At 37.4% G+C, this 16,237-nt stretch overlaps 2 protein-coding genes across 3 annotated transcripts; both read right to left on the minus strand.

Annotated features, from left to right (window-relative positions):
• Nucleotides 1–1,046: 1,046 nt before the first annotated feature.
• On the minus strand, nucleotides 1,047–10,740 carry LOC109011935. Its single transcript, XM_018993337.2, has 8 exons — nucleotides 10,295–10,740; nucleotides 9,150–9,518; nucleotides 8,805–9,064; nucleotides 5,622–5,763; nucleotides 5,043–5,414; nucleotides 4,771–4,902; nucleotides 3,775–3,903; nucleotides 1,047–3,667 (listed from the first exon to the last, which is right to left on the minus strand). The coding sequence occupies exons 1-8, from the start codon at nucleotides 10,409–10,411 to the stop codon at nucleotides 1,310–1,312; spliced, it is 3,879 nt and encodes a 1,292-aa protein (XP_018848882.1). The 5' UTR covers nucleotides 10,412–10,740; the 3' UTR covers nucleotides 1,047–1,309.
• A 1,948-nt stretch (nucleotides 10,741–12,688) lies between these two features.
• On the minus strand, nucleotides 12,689–16,202 carry LOC109011962 (probable protein kinase At2g41970). 2 transcript variants are annotated; one of them, XM_018993375.2, is made up of 8 exons: nucleotides 16,004–16,198; nucleotides 15,396–15,573; nucleotides 14,595–14,851; nucleotides 14,389–14,515; nucleotides 14,040–14,313; nucleotides 13,454–13,586; nucleotides 13,258–13,344; nucleotides 12,689–13,033 (listed from the first exon to the last, which is right to left on the minus strand). In XM_018993375.2, exons 2-8 carry the CDS (start codon nucleotides 15,487–15,489, stop codon nucleotides 12,908–12,910), a joined length of 1,098 nt encoding a protein of 365 aa, XP_018848920.1. In that variant the 5' UTR covers nucleotides 15,490–15,573; nucleotides 16,004–16,198; the 3' UTR covers nucleotides 12,689–12,907. The 2 variants fall into 2 exon arrangements, with proteins under 2 accessions (XP_018848920.1, XP_018848921.1); XM_018993376.2 differs by having other exon boundaries at nucleotides 12,716–13,033; nucleotides 15,396–15,567; nucleotides 16,004–16,202.
• Between the last annotated feature and the right edge of the window lie 35 nt (nucleotides 16,203–16,237).

A 16,237-nucleotide genomic window follows, 5' to 3' on the forward strand; every position in this document is an offset into this window, starting at 1 on the left:
ATAGTTACTATTTACTAATTTAGATTTTACTCTTTAGTATGCATAATTATTAATTGTTGGGGTGGAGATTGGTTTTGGAGCTAAAAATCGAGAAACAGTGAGCTCACTCGACTGTCACTCAAGCGAAGCTCTAACCGTGAGTTCGCTCGAGGTGCGCTCGACAGTGGGATCGAACAAAGCTTAACCCGTGAGTTCGCTCGAGCCTCGCACGATAGTGGACTCGAGCGAGACACAAATCCAAGTGTTTGTTCGAGTCACGCTCGACACCCTGCTCGACACAATGTTAATGAATGTCAAATAATTTTATTCATGCTTGCTTTCAACTAAGGTATTTAAAAAAAATACCTAATTATTTTAATTAAGTGTAAATAATAAAGTATGTATGAATGTATAATATATTAACTATTTACATATAATGACATAAATTATCACAAGATTTATGATTTATTATTAATTGATAGTATATATTATTTTATATTTTATATGGTCAATGATAATAAATTAGATGAAAATTACATCATTAACTTGTATAATTATTATATAAAAATAATATATTAAATTATTAAAAATATTTTTAAAAAATATAAACAGGGGTTCAGTCTGATCCGGTCCAAAATTTATAGACCTGGATACTGGACCGAATGTCATCGATCCACATATTTTGGGACCAAGACCTACCAATCCATAATTTGATCCGATCTGATCAGTTTTGTTGGTCCGAACCGAATCACTTACAACCCTAGTTGGGGGATTTCAAGATTTTATACTTCAACACCATAAGACAATAGCGATATTTGAGGGTCAAGAAAAAGTTATTAGTAATTCATTGAAGATGTTAATAGCCTTAAAGATTAAACTAAGTTTGAGAACACAACTGTTTTTAGATATTCTCAGACTATTTCATTGTTATTCTCAAATTATTTCATTACTATTTACTAATTATTTCACTACTATTCACAAATTATTTCACTATTATTTACAGATATTTTAAGATACCCTTGAATTTCGAAACGTTTCAGACTTTCAATTCCAACAAGCCAAGAAAATAATTTAATGCCAACGGATGCTTCATTTATGAAAATAAAAAATAAAAACTGACCTCATACAGAAAAACTCTTCAAACATTATGCACTCTTGAAATCCTTTTTCCTTTTTTTTTTTTCTCTCTTTCTCTCTCTATTAGGAAAACAATGAGAGAAATGGCATAACAATCAAACCATTTCTGAAGATTATTGTGAACAGAATTACAAAGTACTCAAACCTCCATTGCCAAATTAGAAGATGGGGACTAAAATACCCAACAGCTACCTTACACTTTCTCATTACTATACTGGAAGAATGAAAACCTTGTACCATTGCTCGCTGCAAACAAGTTGTATTCTTCCATTGTATTCTCTTTCTTATTTGAAGAATGATCACTCTCAACATGGTCTGTTGGACATTCTTGAGAAAAATCCCCAGTAATTCCTTCTTTCGGAGGCATGAGATGGGATTTACATCCAGTTGAAAGAGCAAAAGGGCCATCAAAATGGAATAAGGAAAACCCAGAGTTATCCAAATGCAATTTGGCAGAATTATCATTTTGCCCACCTTCAATCCCCGGTGCTTCTTTTGGATGTGGTCCGGTGGGAACCACCTTCTCTGTACTAGCTTTACTACAAGCTTCTTGTCCTGCACCTGACTTAGAGATCTGAGTTCGCTCATCAGCAGTTCTGCCACTAGCTTTGGCAACTGGTTGATAAATTGGGACTGTGCTGGGCTTAAATACAGGGGCACCTACATGTTGCAGAGGACCATACTGCATGCAGAAGCGTGAGTTTCCATTTATACCGTACCCGTGAGGGCCAGCATACAAATAGGGGTTGGTATGGGGTAAGGGCATTAATCCATTAGCATGAGCTGCAGGCCATGAAACTGGGTTTTGATGGTAAAAACCCATTGTTGAAGAAGCTTGAAACACTGGAAAGTGTATGTTTTGGTTATGCATTGGAGGAAGCATGCCTTGATGTTGAGAACCAATGCTAACAGCAGACAACCCACTATCGAAATTTTGTGAAATTCTTGTTGTTGGTTTCCCCAGAGTAACACTTGCTGCTCCATCCGATGAAAGACCAACTGATGTGCAGCTTCCCATAACCTTCCCGCCATCTGAATTCTGGTTTTTCACCATCGTAACTATGTGACACTCTGACATGCCATTTTGGATGCATGCTTCTCTTCCTTCTGATTGCTGGCTGGCATCTTCTGAATCAGATGTGGAAGAGGATTCCAGATTTCCATGGTTTGAAGAGGCTGTATTGCTGTCACCCTCACTCAAGCATGCTGAGAAGTTATCAGAACTCAACACGGTACTCACAATCGGATCCAAGATTCTATTAGATGCAGTTTTATCAGAACTCCCTACAGAACTGAGAGGACATAATCCAATTTCCTCAGAAGCCGCTTCGATTAAGTTGCATTGGCCCTTTGCTCCCACACTAAATCCATTCTCACGGGACCCGTCGGTTTCTATGCTAGAGTGTCCTGATTCCTTCGAATTACTGTCCTCCTGATCAATATCAGCTGAATCTTCACTGTGTTCACGACAACACATGTCACCAGATGACTTGGCAAGGTTATTATCAGGTTTAGCACCTTCAACCTTGAGAGTGGTGGACCTCAAGGTGATTTCAGAGTCTGAGTTACTTCGTGGATACTTTTTCTGTGATTCCAGGGGCTCCCATACTTTCTTGGGATGAAGTACCTCTTTTCCAGGAGGATTGTTCCCTGAGATGATCTTGTTTTTGGGTCTTCCACAACCATCACGCAAGTATTCTATTTGATTATACTTGTTACCACGATAAAATTGCTTGGACATATCCAATGCAGGTTCTAACTTACTTGCAGCTTTGGTCTCTCGACTTATTCTGATTGTAGAAATGTGTGTATCAACCCTTGCTCTATAATCATTGTTCTGGTTACAGCTGCAAGAATGGAGGTCATATCTATCACTCAATCTGTTACTTGAAACCTTATCATTAAACTTAGGGCCACAATGTCGACCATTTGACTTTGGAACATTCATCCTCAACTGCCTATTGGATCCATTGATGCCCCTGGAAGGAGTCTCAATGTTATCACCATAATATCTTGGCTCAGATCTATTAACCATAGGCCTACATTCTGCAGCTACATATCGGCGTCTGTCAGACCACTTCAAAGATGGATCCAGTGGAACTTCTTTCTGAAATTTTGGTCTCCGACGAGAAAAATTCAATTGCTCAACTGTAAAAGAACCATTCCAATCTTTTTCATAGATAAGTTCCCTATCAGGACTCCCATCAGGACTATCGTAGGAGTGGTCTTGCATTCTCGAACTACCATACCCATTTGAAAAATCTTCTTGAATATCAGGAGATCCAGGTCTAGATAGAATGGTATCACCTTCACTAACTGAATCCCGGCAGCTGAGGGGATTGTTTGGATCCTCATGTGATGATTCTTCCTTTGAGACATCAGGATGAAAAATAGTTTGATTTGACTCGGAGCATTTTTGTTCCTTATCCTTTTCTTTCTCTTTTAACCTTTCCTTTCGTCGGAGCTTTTTCTCTCTTTCTTTCGTTCTTCTCCTCTCTTTGCGTGCTTCTTCTTCACGTTTTTCCTTTTCTTCTTCTTCAAGAAGTTTCATCTATAGGGAATGAACGCATTAGTGAGACAAATTTCTACCAAGAAATGGTTTGCCTAGTCTATTTTTGGGGCAAAAATCATATACTTAAATACCAAAAATAGCAAAACCTGCTTTTCTAATGTGATAATTTCTTTGCATGCAACATGAACACGTTCTTCCAGCAGTTTCAGTGCAAGGCAGACAAAGATGCTGTGCGCATTTTGGCGTGCTGTTCCTTCTCTGAAAGCCTTTTCAACCTGAAAGATGGCATTCACAAGAATCAGGTGAAGAACGTGCCATACATTCATCTATGGACACAGACAAGCTCCACTTCAGCACGCATTTAGAGACACGCAACAATACTTGAAACTGAATTCAGGAGTACTGGACAGCTGCTAAGCCATTTGGAGTTGACTTTAAGAAAATTGAGAGATTTTATATGGGCCAGCTATTTCGTTGTAAAGAATTTTATTTATACTTGTAAATCGTAGCAATAACAAAAGAATTGAGCAGTTGATCTGGCATATGAGGTAGCATAATGATCTAGACCGCAGAAATTGAACCCACCCAACAAGTCCTCATATCCCAAGATCTTAAGGTTGGAAAGAAAATCTTCCATTGAATCATCGTTTACTGTGTTTTTTCATCTTTATTATCCACGCAACCACTATACACCCATTGGCTGCAGAATACTAGTATTGCACTAACCATCTCAACATGTTCACACTTGTTCCATGACTGTGTTTTGGGGGGGGGTCCCCTTTCTTGATTTGCTAAACATGTGTAATAAAAATAAATCCTATGTCCATTATTTTATTTTGGGTTTGGTGATCAAACAACAGGCAGTTGGACTCTTCCACCTCTACATTCTTGCTGTAACTCTTTCTTTTCTTCTGGGAAAAAAACTTGCAAAAAACTATTTGACAAACATCTTCTTCAATCACTCTCTGTGGAGAACCAATCATAAATAGTAAAAGTGATCACAAGGTTCTCCATGCAATTATAGTCTCCTCTTAGACCAACTACCAGTCTAGTGACTGAACTTAGAAATCATTGTGTTTCTAGTCCTACTTTCCTAAAACCTGTTATATTTTGAAAAAAAAAAACACAAAAACTGAACATGCCTGTTCCTTAAAAATAACAGTTGCAGCATCTAGAAGAAACTCTCGGGCAAGCTCAGGACTCTTCGCATGTTTTTGGGGACGGGAGCATTCTCCATCCAGCTCGTTTCCATCCTTGTCCATGGAATCATCATCCTGAAAGTATTAGACAAAATAAAAGGTTAATCTAAATCTCACAAAGCATTACCTTCATAGATATTTGTAAACAAGAACGTAACAAATTCTGAATGCATCAAAAGAAGTTAACTAGACCTATGGAGATAAAGCTACCCTACCTCTTCTTCCTCAGCCTCTTCAGCATGCTCAAAAAACCTTCTGATACTCTCCCCTCTTGTGATTGTCACAAAACCATCCCCAACAACAAGCCTGCAATGCACACATTGATGACCCTTTAATGCATGAGCTTTTACGGAAAGCTCAGTGCAGCGACCATCTAACTTCCAAGCTTTCAGATTGATAAAGCATGAATTTAAACCGCCAAGATCTAGGCCACTGACTTGGATGCTTCCGTCCATTCCAACATTTTCAAATTCCAGAATATCAGATTTCCCTTCTCCTGTTCCAACCGCCCACTCAAAGTGATGGAATGTTCCCACAGTGTCTGAGAAATTTTGGCGCCAATCAGCTTGAATTGTGTCATCTGATACCTGAGAAAATTAAAAAGAACCTTTTTTTCATAATAGGCACAACATCCATACTGAATCCACACAGAAAGCCCCGAAACATGTTATCAAAGTATCAAAACCATCATCTCAGCATTTTTCTTTGAATTATTAAGTTGAAATTTACTAGAATTTGTAATGACAGGGTTCAAAAAGAGGGGTGGGGACTTGAAGGAATGGGCAAAGCCACACCTCGCATTGAAAGGCCGTATCTGCAACACAAAACCAACTAGTGCAGCGGGGTTCTCTCCGCAAGCGCTTCAGCTCCTTTAGCTCCTTGAACTCGCGAATGACATTCCTTCTGCAATCTCTGCAAAATCTCTTGCTGTCGAATCTGCACATGCATGTCGTATGCTTATAAGAAAACAGAATAATGTGACATGAGATCCTGAGATCCTAATGAAACAATATGTAGCATTAGCATAAGTCTAAATGGGCAAGAGTGTTGAATGAATATGCCAGATATTCAAGTAATTGATGTGCAACAAGTGGGACAAAACAAGCAAATAACTGTATGCAATTTTCAAGGAATGCCTCTAGTTATAAGAATGTGACTTTATTTCTTCCTCCCTTTGACTGCCTCTTGCCAGCTCCCACCCTTCAAAGCCTTCAAACACATGCACTCATCAACAAGATTGTATTTTGTAAATCTTCTACCAATGATATCACCACATCCTTCTTGAAAGTATCAATTTACACTCATGGTGGTATTTTTTTCCTAATGGTTTTCAAGTATAATCTTGATCATGGATGGAGCCAAGGGTACTCCAGAAAGTGTGTAAATATTTAGCTTGCCAATCCCCTTTCAATGAACGCTACACGTTTTAGAAACCTTCCCTCCTATGGCAAACCCTGACAGGAAGCATCGCATAGTAGTATACTTTGATAGGAGACAACAGTCCTATAAGGAAACCTGCCCCAGGGATCTTGAAACGTTTCTAATTAATAATGCCGTTTACAGCTGATGCATCTAACAGTGTCAAGTCATTCTGCTCCTTAATGGTTAGACACACTAATCAGCAACTTAACAGAGCTTAATCCTCCATTTGGTTTGAAGGAGATGGGTGAGAAAAGAAAATAATAAGGAAAATGGTTGAAGACAAGCAATTTTTCATGTCCCATTTGAAAGAAACAAAGAAAGGGAAGGGAATGTGTTCTCGAGGGCCACCATTTGACTCCTCTAGTCAACTGCAGAACTGCCGAGGAAATGGCTTGCCTGATGCATTTTTCGAAATTTCTCCTCTTTTATTCAGCAAGTCACCAAGCGCCCTATACCGTTTGTAGCAGTATTATAACGCTAAATTTTTTTTTTTATAAGTGTATTGTGACGCTAAAATTACTATATGGGTATATATTTCCTTTCCTCTTCACCAGATAACCAATCATAAAAGCATAGATTTCCTTCCCTAGCATCTCAGTCAAAACATACATACTTAATTGCCCTACCTTTGCTCACTTTTATTTCTCTTGTTTTTTCCTCTTTCCCTATTTGCATCCAAACAGAGTGCAAGTCCTGAATACTTTGCATAGCACCTTTATCTCATTGAGTCTCAAACTTCCCAAGCAAAAGTCAAGGATCAAGACATCTGCTAGTTACTGGACTCCTCTGGTATCAGCAAGGCCCTCTTGGATTCCCCATCATCCATGTAACACCCACCATCAACATCACACCAAGATACAGCCAAATAGACAAACTAAAAGCAGGTGCAGTGGAGATGAATTTGGAGCGTTGCTTGCCCCCAGAAACAAACATGTAGTATACTCCCTGATTGCAACTGGTGTATTCTCACGATCTAATACCATTTCCTTTTTCCCAGGGAAGATATATAAAAGAAAATTGACACAGACTTTTGTCATGTACAGCACATCTCCTAACCACTCTTGAAGCCTAAATTTATCAACATCCTAACTGCGTGCCTATCAAATATTTATTTGTAAATGTGATACCCCATTCTGATAAGTAATAAGGGTAGGTAGTGTATGAGATCCCACATTGCTTGGGAATGAGAAGTTCTTGCTCTTTATAATATTCCAATAGGGCTCTAATTGTATCATTGACTAGTCCTTTTGAAATATAGATCACGTGACTTGAGTCTTCCATTGGGGCTTCACAAATGGTTCAGAGCCTATCCCAACAAAAAATGTAGAACTTCAGTCATGCCACCTACGACGGACTGGCCCGACGTCCTTGTTGGGAATATAAGGAGGGAGATTGTGATACCTCATTCTAATAAGTGATAAGGGTATGTGGTGTATAGGATCTCACATTATTTGAGAATGAGAAGTTCTTACTCTTTATAATATTTCAATGGGGCTCCAATTGTATCATTGACTAGTCATTTTGTAGTATAGACCATGTAACTTGGGCCTTCTATTGGGGCGTTACAATTGGTATCAGAACCTATCACAATCAAAAAGTGGGACTTGAGCTGTATCACCTACGACGGACTGGCCCAATGAGGATGTCGGGAATATAAAGAGAGAGATTGTGATACCCTATTCTGATAAGTGATAAGGATAAGTAGTGTATGTGATCACACATTAATTGGGAATGAGAAGTTATTGCTCTTTATAATGTTCCAATGAAACTCCAATTGTATCATTGACTAGTCCTTTTAGAGTATAAGTTGTGTGACTTAGGCCTTCCATTGGGGCCTTACAATAAAGTTGTCCATATGAAAGATAAGTTTTTTTTTTTTTTAATCAACCTGCAGATTTGTGCTGGGACTATCTTCGAAGGCATCTGAACCAAAAGACAATCTTTGAAAAAACTAGAATGGTTTAAGAAGGCTTAAATCCTTAAGCCACACTAAATGTGAAAATTAAACATCATACATGCAGCCAAATTAACATTTTCTTTTCTTCTGCATCAGTTTTACCATGAATGACCACCTCCAATGTAAGCATTCATTTGACAGTTCCAATAATAGAAACTCACTTATTTACCATTAATTATCATGCATTTTTCTGCCAATATAAACTAAGGCCTGGTTTGAATGGCAAAAGCCTCTCATCCCATCTTATTTCAATATCTAAACACCACAAATACAAACACTTTTCAATTTCAAATTTTCAACTTTTTCATCTAATCATTACAACTTTCTCAAACTTCCAAACAAAATACAATAAACAATTAAACTTTTTCAAATCTCAAAACAAAAATAATATTAAAAAATTATATTCTAACAATATTTTAATTTTATAATATTTTTATTCATTTTCTTTCCTTTCTCAAAACCCCATAAAACCATTTCAACTTAAACAATTTCACTACTATTCACAAACCATTTCACTATTATTCATATATCATCTCATCTCACTATCCAAAAGAGGCCTAAATGTTGCGTATAAGGAATAAGCATATAGGTAAAACACCTGTACATAAGCCTCTCAATAAAATCCTCTTCCTTCATCCTTAGAAGAGACTGTCGGGTTTCATCTCCAAGAGCTGACCAGAAATCCAGCAAAGTGTCGCAAGAAAGCCTGGCAGTGTGCAGTGCACATGTTTCCCTAATTCCATGTCCTCTGCCATAACTCGTAATTCCTTGACTTATCCAACCCCGACCACTCCCACCACAAGCATCAGGATAAAGCAATTCGCGTTCCCGTTCCCTAACACGTGCACTATCAAAGACCTGATTCAAGCAAAATGTCAGCTGCTAAATTAGTGAAGTATAGCTTAACAATCTAATTGCAAAATAAAATATTATTGGAAATTACATTTTGAAGTCCCTTGAGAGACTTGGCATATAGATAGCAATCCAAAAGTGTCAGTGACCCGTCACGTGTTGTGGTTAGACCTCCCCAAGGATGGACAGATGGATCCTGCATTTCATCTTGGCAACCCTGAGTGATACTTGATCCACCATTGTTTTGGGTTTTTGAGGCCCCCTGTCTGTTGCAGAGAAGGTGCCCACCCGCTCCCTCCTGCTGCAAAGACTTTCCATACATGACAATCTGCAAAAAACCTTCAAGCAATAACCCATTGCATCGAGAGCAGTACATATTTTTACGAGCTTGCTCAAAAAGGGTTTGCTTGTCAATCCTCAGAAGTTCCTGCCGAGCTTGCAACGACAACTCACTCCAGAACTAGTCAAAAGTAAAAGACATTTTGTAAATGACAAATCACACCATCTTGTGAGTTGCACACAAACTTAAACAACCACATACTCATGCAACATGGCATATAGTGAATCATAATTTATAATTGTCCCTAGAAACTTATTAGCTTAACGGCAATCATTGATACAATCAAGAAAACCCAGAACCTCACTTCATAAATGGATTGAAAAATGGCTCATACTCGAAGATGAAACACTGAACTCTTCTATCCCCAGTTTGCATGTGCATATTTCAGTTCATGTATTTTGGTTTCCTTTTTGCAGATAAAGAGACATAAAATCCACCATGAATTACGTCCATTTATTCCAGTTTCTACGAATCCAGGATTATGACAAACCGAATAACCAGAGCTCTAATATCTCATTCTCTAGCTACAGAGTTATTTACTACGAAATCAGCGCCAATGTGTTTATCATCAACTGGAAACATAAATCCTGATTTCCAGTTAAAGTTAACAAAACCAGTAATATATCAAGTGCAGCGTTTCCAAATAAATAAACCACGAGCTAACCTGTCTAAAATGGATCTGATGGATCAAATACGCATAATCCAGTCAAAACAAAGCCTCTAGCTATAAATCACAATCTGAGCCCCACAAAAATTCATTGTCTAAACGCTTAGCACTCCAAGATCCCATACAAACTCAACCCGCCCATCGAAATCCATATAAATTTAATACAAACCAATGATCTAAATCATTTTTTATTATTCTTAAAACGAGAGAGGGATTCTAATTCTAGTACCTTCTGGAGTTGGTTGTAGCTAACATCGTCGCCATGTCTGGACCAAAACACGCTGGCCGAGTACGACGCCGTTGAACCATTACTAAATTGGTCATTCCTGTGCGCTAGACCTGGCATTTTCTTTTTCAGGCGCTTGTAGAATCGTTCACCGATGCTTCCATTCCTGTCCCTTGATTACTGCCGCGTTCTCGGTTCGATAAGAACCGAATCCGATCGATAAACTGAAAATTGAATCGAATCGGATTGCCGAACACGCAATTTGATTAGAATAAATCGAATTATTTGTAAATTACAGATCGACGAGTCCCCGGATCAAAACGGTACGGCTTGGAGGTGAATCTATGGATTGGTGCGGCGAGAATTGGAAGAGATTTAGAGAGAATGACGTAGGGGTTTTGGTCGAAAAGACGATGGAGATTTGGTGTTCCCCCGTCTATATATTTTGTAGATTGGTAATGGGAGCTATTTGGGGGCACGGTTAAAAGGGATGTTGAGGTTGCTGTTACATTTCAATTTTACGTGCGGGTTAAATTTGATAAAGCTCTCACATTCTCATCATTTCCTCATTTTACAAGCTACAAATACGTTGTTCATCTTATTCTCATTTATTGTTATTTTTTCTCTCACTTTATAATGCAACATTAAATAATCAGTTTAAAAATTAAAAAAATGATTTTATTTATAATTACTACATAAATTTATAAAAAACACAACCTTTTCCTATATGCTAAAATTAAGGGACCTGGTACGCTCGAGCAGCATGTCACGCCTTTAGGCCCAAAAAAGCTTAGTTTTAAGTTACATGTATATTTCCCCGAATGTCGTACGTATTTATTATGTTGTTTTCCGTAAGCCACCGGGCATTTATGATAAATAATTCTATATACAACTATAAAATACATAAACGATGCGTAATCATTTTAAAAAAGAGTGAGATTATTTATTAAAAAATTAATTTTTTTATGTGAGTCTCATATTTTATTCACTTTTTTTAAAATGATAAACTCCAACAAGAATTCTAATTTCTGCCACATTTGACATTTTTGGTAATTAAGACTATGTTTATATTTTGAGCTAAGTTGAGTTCTCTATAAATAATAATAAATTGAGATAATAGAATAAATTTTATGGGGTCTTATGAGAAGTTGAAAAAAGTTGTGAATCTCGTATGTAAAAAATAGTTAAGTTGAAAAAGATTGTAAGTTTTATATGTAAATAAATTTTGAATTAAGATTAATTTAGTGATTTAAAAATTTGATATTTAGACATTGGAAGATGTATAAATCTGAAGAGCTGACTTCGGTCGAGGAGCTAAATGCAGCCTAAATAAAAAATATTAGTGGAGTGTAAAAATAAATACACAAAATGAATGCATCTATAATTGTTTTAAGTGGAAATGGCGAAAAAAAAAAAAAAAAAGTGGAAATGGCGACGGCATCGAACTGGGTTCGTATGCAAAAGACAAAAGTGACCTCAAGGTCCTCAACAGGTCGAGTTTGTAGTTTGTATTGTGTGTCCTTGCTTATCGAGTGGAACTCAAAACTCCACCCATTATTGGTGCGCGTGATTTTGCAAAAAAGTCGTCGCAGACATGTTCACTAGAGATCCTGAATGCCGAATCACTGAGTGCCACGTATTATCTGATGGACTGTTGCAATTGGATATACATATGTGCGTGTATGTGTAGTTAATGTTGCCGAATGTGGTAAGAATGTTGTCATTATACGTGTCGTGAGGTTGGAAAAGTTTGTGGTGCTGTCATGTTGTTGAAAGATGAGGTGCTTTCTGGTATTTAAAATCGTTAATTTGCCATGAGGTTTTTGCTCTTTCTAGACGGATCCACCGTTAGAATAGTTTGTTTACATTTTCACTCCTTAATTCCTGTAAGACGACAGGGCAATCTCGACCGGAGAAGGTAGAAAAATAGGCAATGAATCGGGTGGCATGAGAATTGAGAAATGCTATTTATAGACTTTTTAATCATTATTATTTTTTTATAATTTCGTGACATGACATTAAATTATTTAATTTTTATTTATTAATTATTAATTTAAATATAAATCATTTTAATATCATATTAAATATGATGCAATGATGATTATTTAAAATAAAAGCAATTACGATTCCAGTTCTAATTTTAGCAGGGTAATTTATTATTTTATCATTATTTTTTATTATTATCTAATATTATTTAATATTTTATTATTATTTTTTTACTATTATTCAAAGAATATAGATCACCTCACTATTAACACAACAAAAAGACAACGATGTTACGTTACTAAACTTAATGATTAATATCCTTATACTGTATTTTATCATCCTCTTCTCCTTTTCTTTTCCCTTAACCTCTCTCTTTTCCTCTTGCTTCGGCTACGTCATCCCCAAGTATTCTTTTTCTTTGATTCTAAATCATGGAGAAAAAATTATGGAATACACACCAAGTACATTTATGCTTTGGAACTCACAAGAGCTTAAGCAGACATATGCTCGTTGCTGTGCATGATTCAGTCAATATTAGAATAATGGAAAATACGATTACAAGGAACATGGGAAGAGTTACAAGATTACAAATGACAGAAGACCGGTCGGTTTGATTCTGAGGAAGATCTACTACGGATGAGAGTCCGGGCCTGCCGGTTTTGAGTTAAGAAGTGGCTGGAGAGCCTTGACAACGATTGTCATATTTGGCCGGAAGTCTGCCTCATACTGAACGCAGAGTGCTGCAACTGCTGCCAACTGAGAAAATTACACGAAAACTGAGAAGATTTTCTGAGGAATGACCAAAATTAAAAGGGGACTGGTTTCACGAGTTTCTGATATCCTGTCAGTTTTGACATGATATCCTAGGAGGGAAGTTATTAAACCAATATACTATTATACTCCATTAGTATATCATAACTTTAAAATCTTGTGAGTCACGAAATAACAATGTTGAGGGAAAGGATGAAGAAGAAGACCACCTTAGCAACTGCCTTTGGTGGGTAGTCATTGTTTAGCTTGGGATCTACACATTGCTTCACTTTGTCCTCGCTCAATCTTGGAGTTGCCTGTGGTAGTTGGAATACCGATCAGAGGTGTATATATTGGTTGCAAAGCAACTGAAATCGAAGCAGCAGAAAACAAAGCAAGCAAGACAAATCTGGCAAAAAACAATACCCAAGTAACAAGACTCTGTTGCCCTTTAGGCATTGTATGGTCTACTGGCTTTCTTCCTGTCAAGAGCTCCAGAAGAACAACGCCAAAACTATAAACATCACTTTTCTGAGTTATCTGCCCTGTCATGGCGTACCTGAACAGAAAGAATTTATGTTTATGAAAAAAAAAAAAAAGGAAAATCAACAACAGAAAACAATAATCTTGAGAGCAGAATAAAGTGTCTTTTCGTTAGACTACCCAAGAAGAGATGAGTATTAAAATTGAAGGCATAACAGGAAGGTAATTTGCAGTCTAGGCATTAACTGCAAAATTCTGTTCATTCAGAAGGTTGCAGAACTACTTTCATTCGCGGATTATGAGAGATATGCCCTCAGGTTATATACTATCAATACTTCTGTTTTGACTCAATCCAGATAAAGGTAATAGCTTACCTTTTATCTTGAGATTAAGCAGTTCATAGTTCATTTTCACGGTCCACCAAAGACTTCAAGGAATTTAATAACTAGAAATTGAGAAGGTAGAAGGAAAAAAAAAAAGAAAAAAAAAGCAGAAGGGAAGCTAAAATTAGAGAAAAGCGAAGCCTTACTCAGGGGCATGGTAGCCAAATGTTCCCAAGACTCTAGTTGAATGCAGCCGAGCCGCCGTATCAGAAGACTGATTTGACAAGTTAAAATCGGCAATTTTCGCCATAAAGTCGTCAAAAAGTAGGACGTTGCTGGATCTGATATCACGATGCACTATGGGTGGCTGTACCTTTTCATGCAGAAACTCAAGGCCTTTGGCAGCCCCATGGGCAATCTTAACTCTTTGGTTCCAGTTTAGAGCTGGACCAGGTGCAGACCCTTCTACACCTTTCCTCCCTGCATTAGAGAACAAATATGAACCCAATTCGATATGGACTTGGAAATAAGTTCTATAGTTATAACTGGGCATACCATGTAATATGTCATGTAAAGAACCCTTTGTGGCAAACTGATATACCAAGATTCGATTATTTGCTTCCAAACAATACCCGATTAACTCAACAAAACACTCATGCTTAAGTCTTGAAACTGTTGATAACTGCATGAACCATGACAACAGTGAAATCAAGTGCCAAACGTATTGCTTTCAGCAGAAAAATATTGTTCTATAATCTAACCTGAGCTGTAAAATCAGTGTCTGGTTCTTGTGATGAACTGGTATCCAGCTTCTTTATTGCTGCAGACTGACCATTACTTAGTTTTGCACAGAATACCCGGCCATAAGAACCTTCTCCAATCAAAGCCTTTGTACCAAAGTTACCGGTCAATCTATTTAACTCATCCAATGACATGGCTGGTGTTTCAATGGGTAATACTTTCTCTGGAGCTCCACTTTTGACCATGTTGGAACCCCTGGGCTCTCCTCTGTCGCTGACTGTCATTCACAGAAAATAATATTTCAACACCATTCAAATATGTGATTTAAAGCGTGTTCAATTGTAATGAGATTATTGTTCATGATAGAATTTCCCCGTTGGAGTCATATGCTGCCTACATCACTGATAAATATGTAAAACAAACATCAAGAAAAAAGAGTATTTTTCCGTGTGAAAGTGCGGTAGTTATTGATTGAAGGGTCTAAAACTCATACAGCTACCGGCAATGCAAACGTACATGGATTCAGAAACGCATATTCATAGTGGAATCAGAAGGAGGGAAGGTTAGCTGGTATAAATGAATGTTAAGAGTAAAATATTGGATTTAGAAGATCTGAACATTATGCTACAGCTGAAGACATATACTAAAACAAGCAAAAGTTTCGTCTTGTTGCCTCTGACAGCAGAGCGTAAACAATTTGGACAATTTTGTTTGTTGTTTAACACATGTTTATCCTTACATACTACCACGGATCTCGAAATTGTAATGTAAGAGTACATGAAGACTAAAAAAGCAACACCAAGGAGTTGGAAGTATGTTACCCCCGCCATATGCATTTCCCCCTCTGGGTGGTGCGGTATATTGGTTAGCTGGTGGACCGAGGTTTTCCTCCTCCTTATCTCCACAGCAGAACATAGTTCAAGTCTCAGGGGCAGCAATCTCAAAAACCCATTCAAAGCAACGAACACTGTTCTATTCAGTACAATACTGTTCCTGCAACTACATCATTCCAATCCCATACGTGAAATCATGAATCTAACGTACTGCAGAAGAGAGGGGGGAAAACAAAAGAACGAAAGAGCCCAAACAACAAAGTGTCCTTCAAATTTCACTTGACCTTCAAAATTAGAGATAAGTGAAACAAACACAGCGGAAGAATAGTGAAAACCCACATATTTTTCTCTAATTCTCAAAGATTCCTCTGCTTTGTATCAATCTCAAAGCACCAATGTAATCTATATTTCAATATGACAACGAGGTAACAAACCTAATGTAACAAAAGAAAGCAAATTTGAATAATGTTTAACATGTTTGGTATAGAAGAGAGATGATAAATGAGCTAAACACTTCCAATGTATGCAAATTCAAAGTATTCATGTACATAACATGTGAAAAATCTCTCGAGAAAAAAAAACAAATGAACTTTTACCTGTGATCCGATCAAACCGATAAGAGCCAAGACACCAAAAATAACTTGATGGAGACAGAGAAAAATAATAAGAATTATTTTGGAGAGAGAAATATAGGAACAGAGGAAAGAGATCTGGAAACAGAGGAAGCAGAAAGTCGTTTTTCTCTAACTTCCTCGGATGGGATCTCTGTTTTGGGGCAGTGGCAGACGTTTCTCTGTTCCGCGGGAAACTCGGTTGGAGAGCTTAAACCG

Source organism: Juglans regia, chromosome 3, assembly GCF_001411555.2.
Source record: "Juglans regia cultivar Chandler chromosome 3, Walnut 2.0, whole genome shotgun sequence".
Taxonomy (NCBI): domain Eukaryota; kingdom Viridiplantae; phylum Streptophyta; class Magnoliopsida; order Fagales; family Juglandaceae; genus Juglans; species Juglans regia.

Coding starts and splice junctions, on each gene's coding strand:
- LOC109011935 (XM_018993337.2), bottom strand. CDS start 10,411: ATGCCAGGTCTAGCGCACAGGAATGACCAATTTAGTAATGGTTCAACG. Junction 5,764..8,804: donor ATTGAGAGGCTTATGTACAG/GTGTTTTACCTA, acceptor ATGCATGTGCAG/ATTCGACAGCAAGAGATTTT. Junction 5,415..5,621: donor ATACGGCCTTTCAATGCGAG/GTGTGGCTTTGC, acceptor TAATTTTCTCAG/GTATCAGATGACACAATTCA.
- LOC109011962 (XM_018993375.2), bottom strand. CDS start 15,489: ATGTTCTGCTGTGGAGATAAGGAGGAGGAAAACCTCGGTCCACCAGCT. Junction 14,314..14,388: donor TTTACATGACATATTACATG/GTATGCCCAGTT, acceptor TCTCTAATGCAG/GGAGGAAAGGTGTAGAAGGG. Junction 13,034..13,257: donor CACCAAAGGCAGTTGCTAAG/GTGGTCTTCTTC, acceptor TAATTTTCTCAG/TTGGCAGCAGTTGCAGCACT.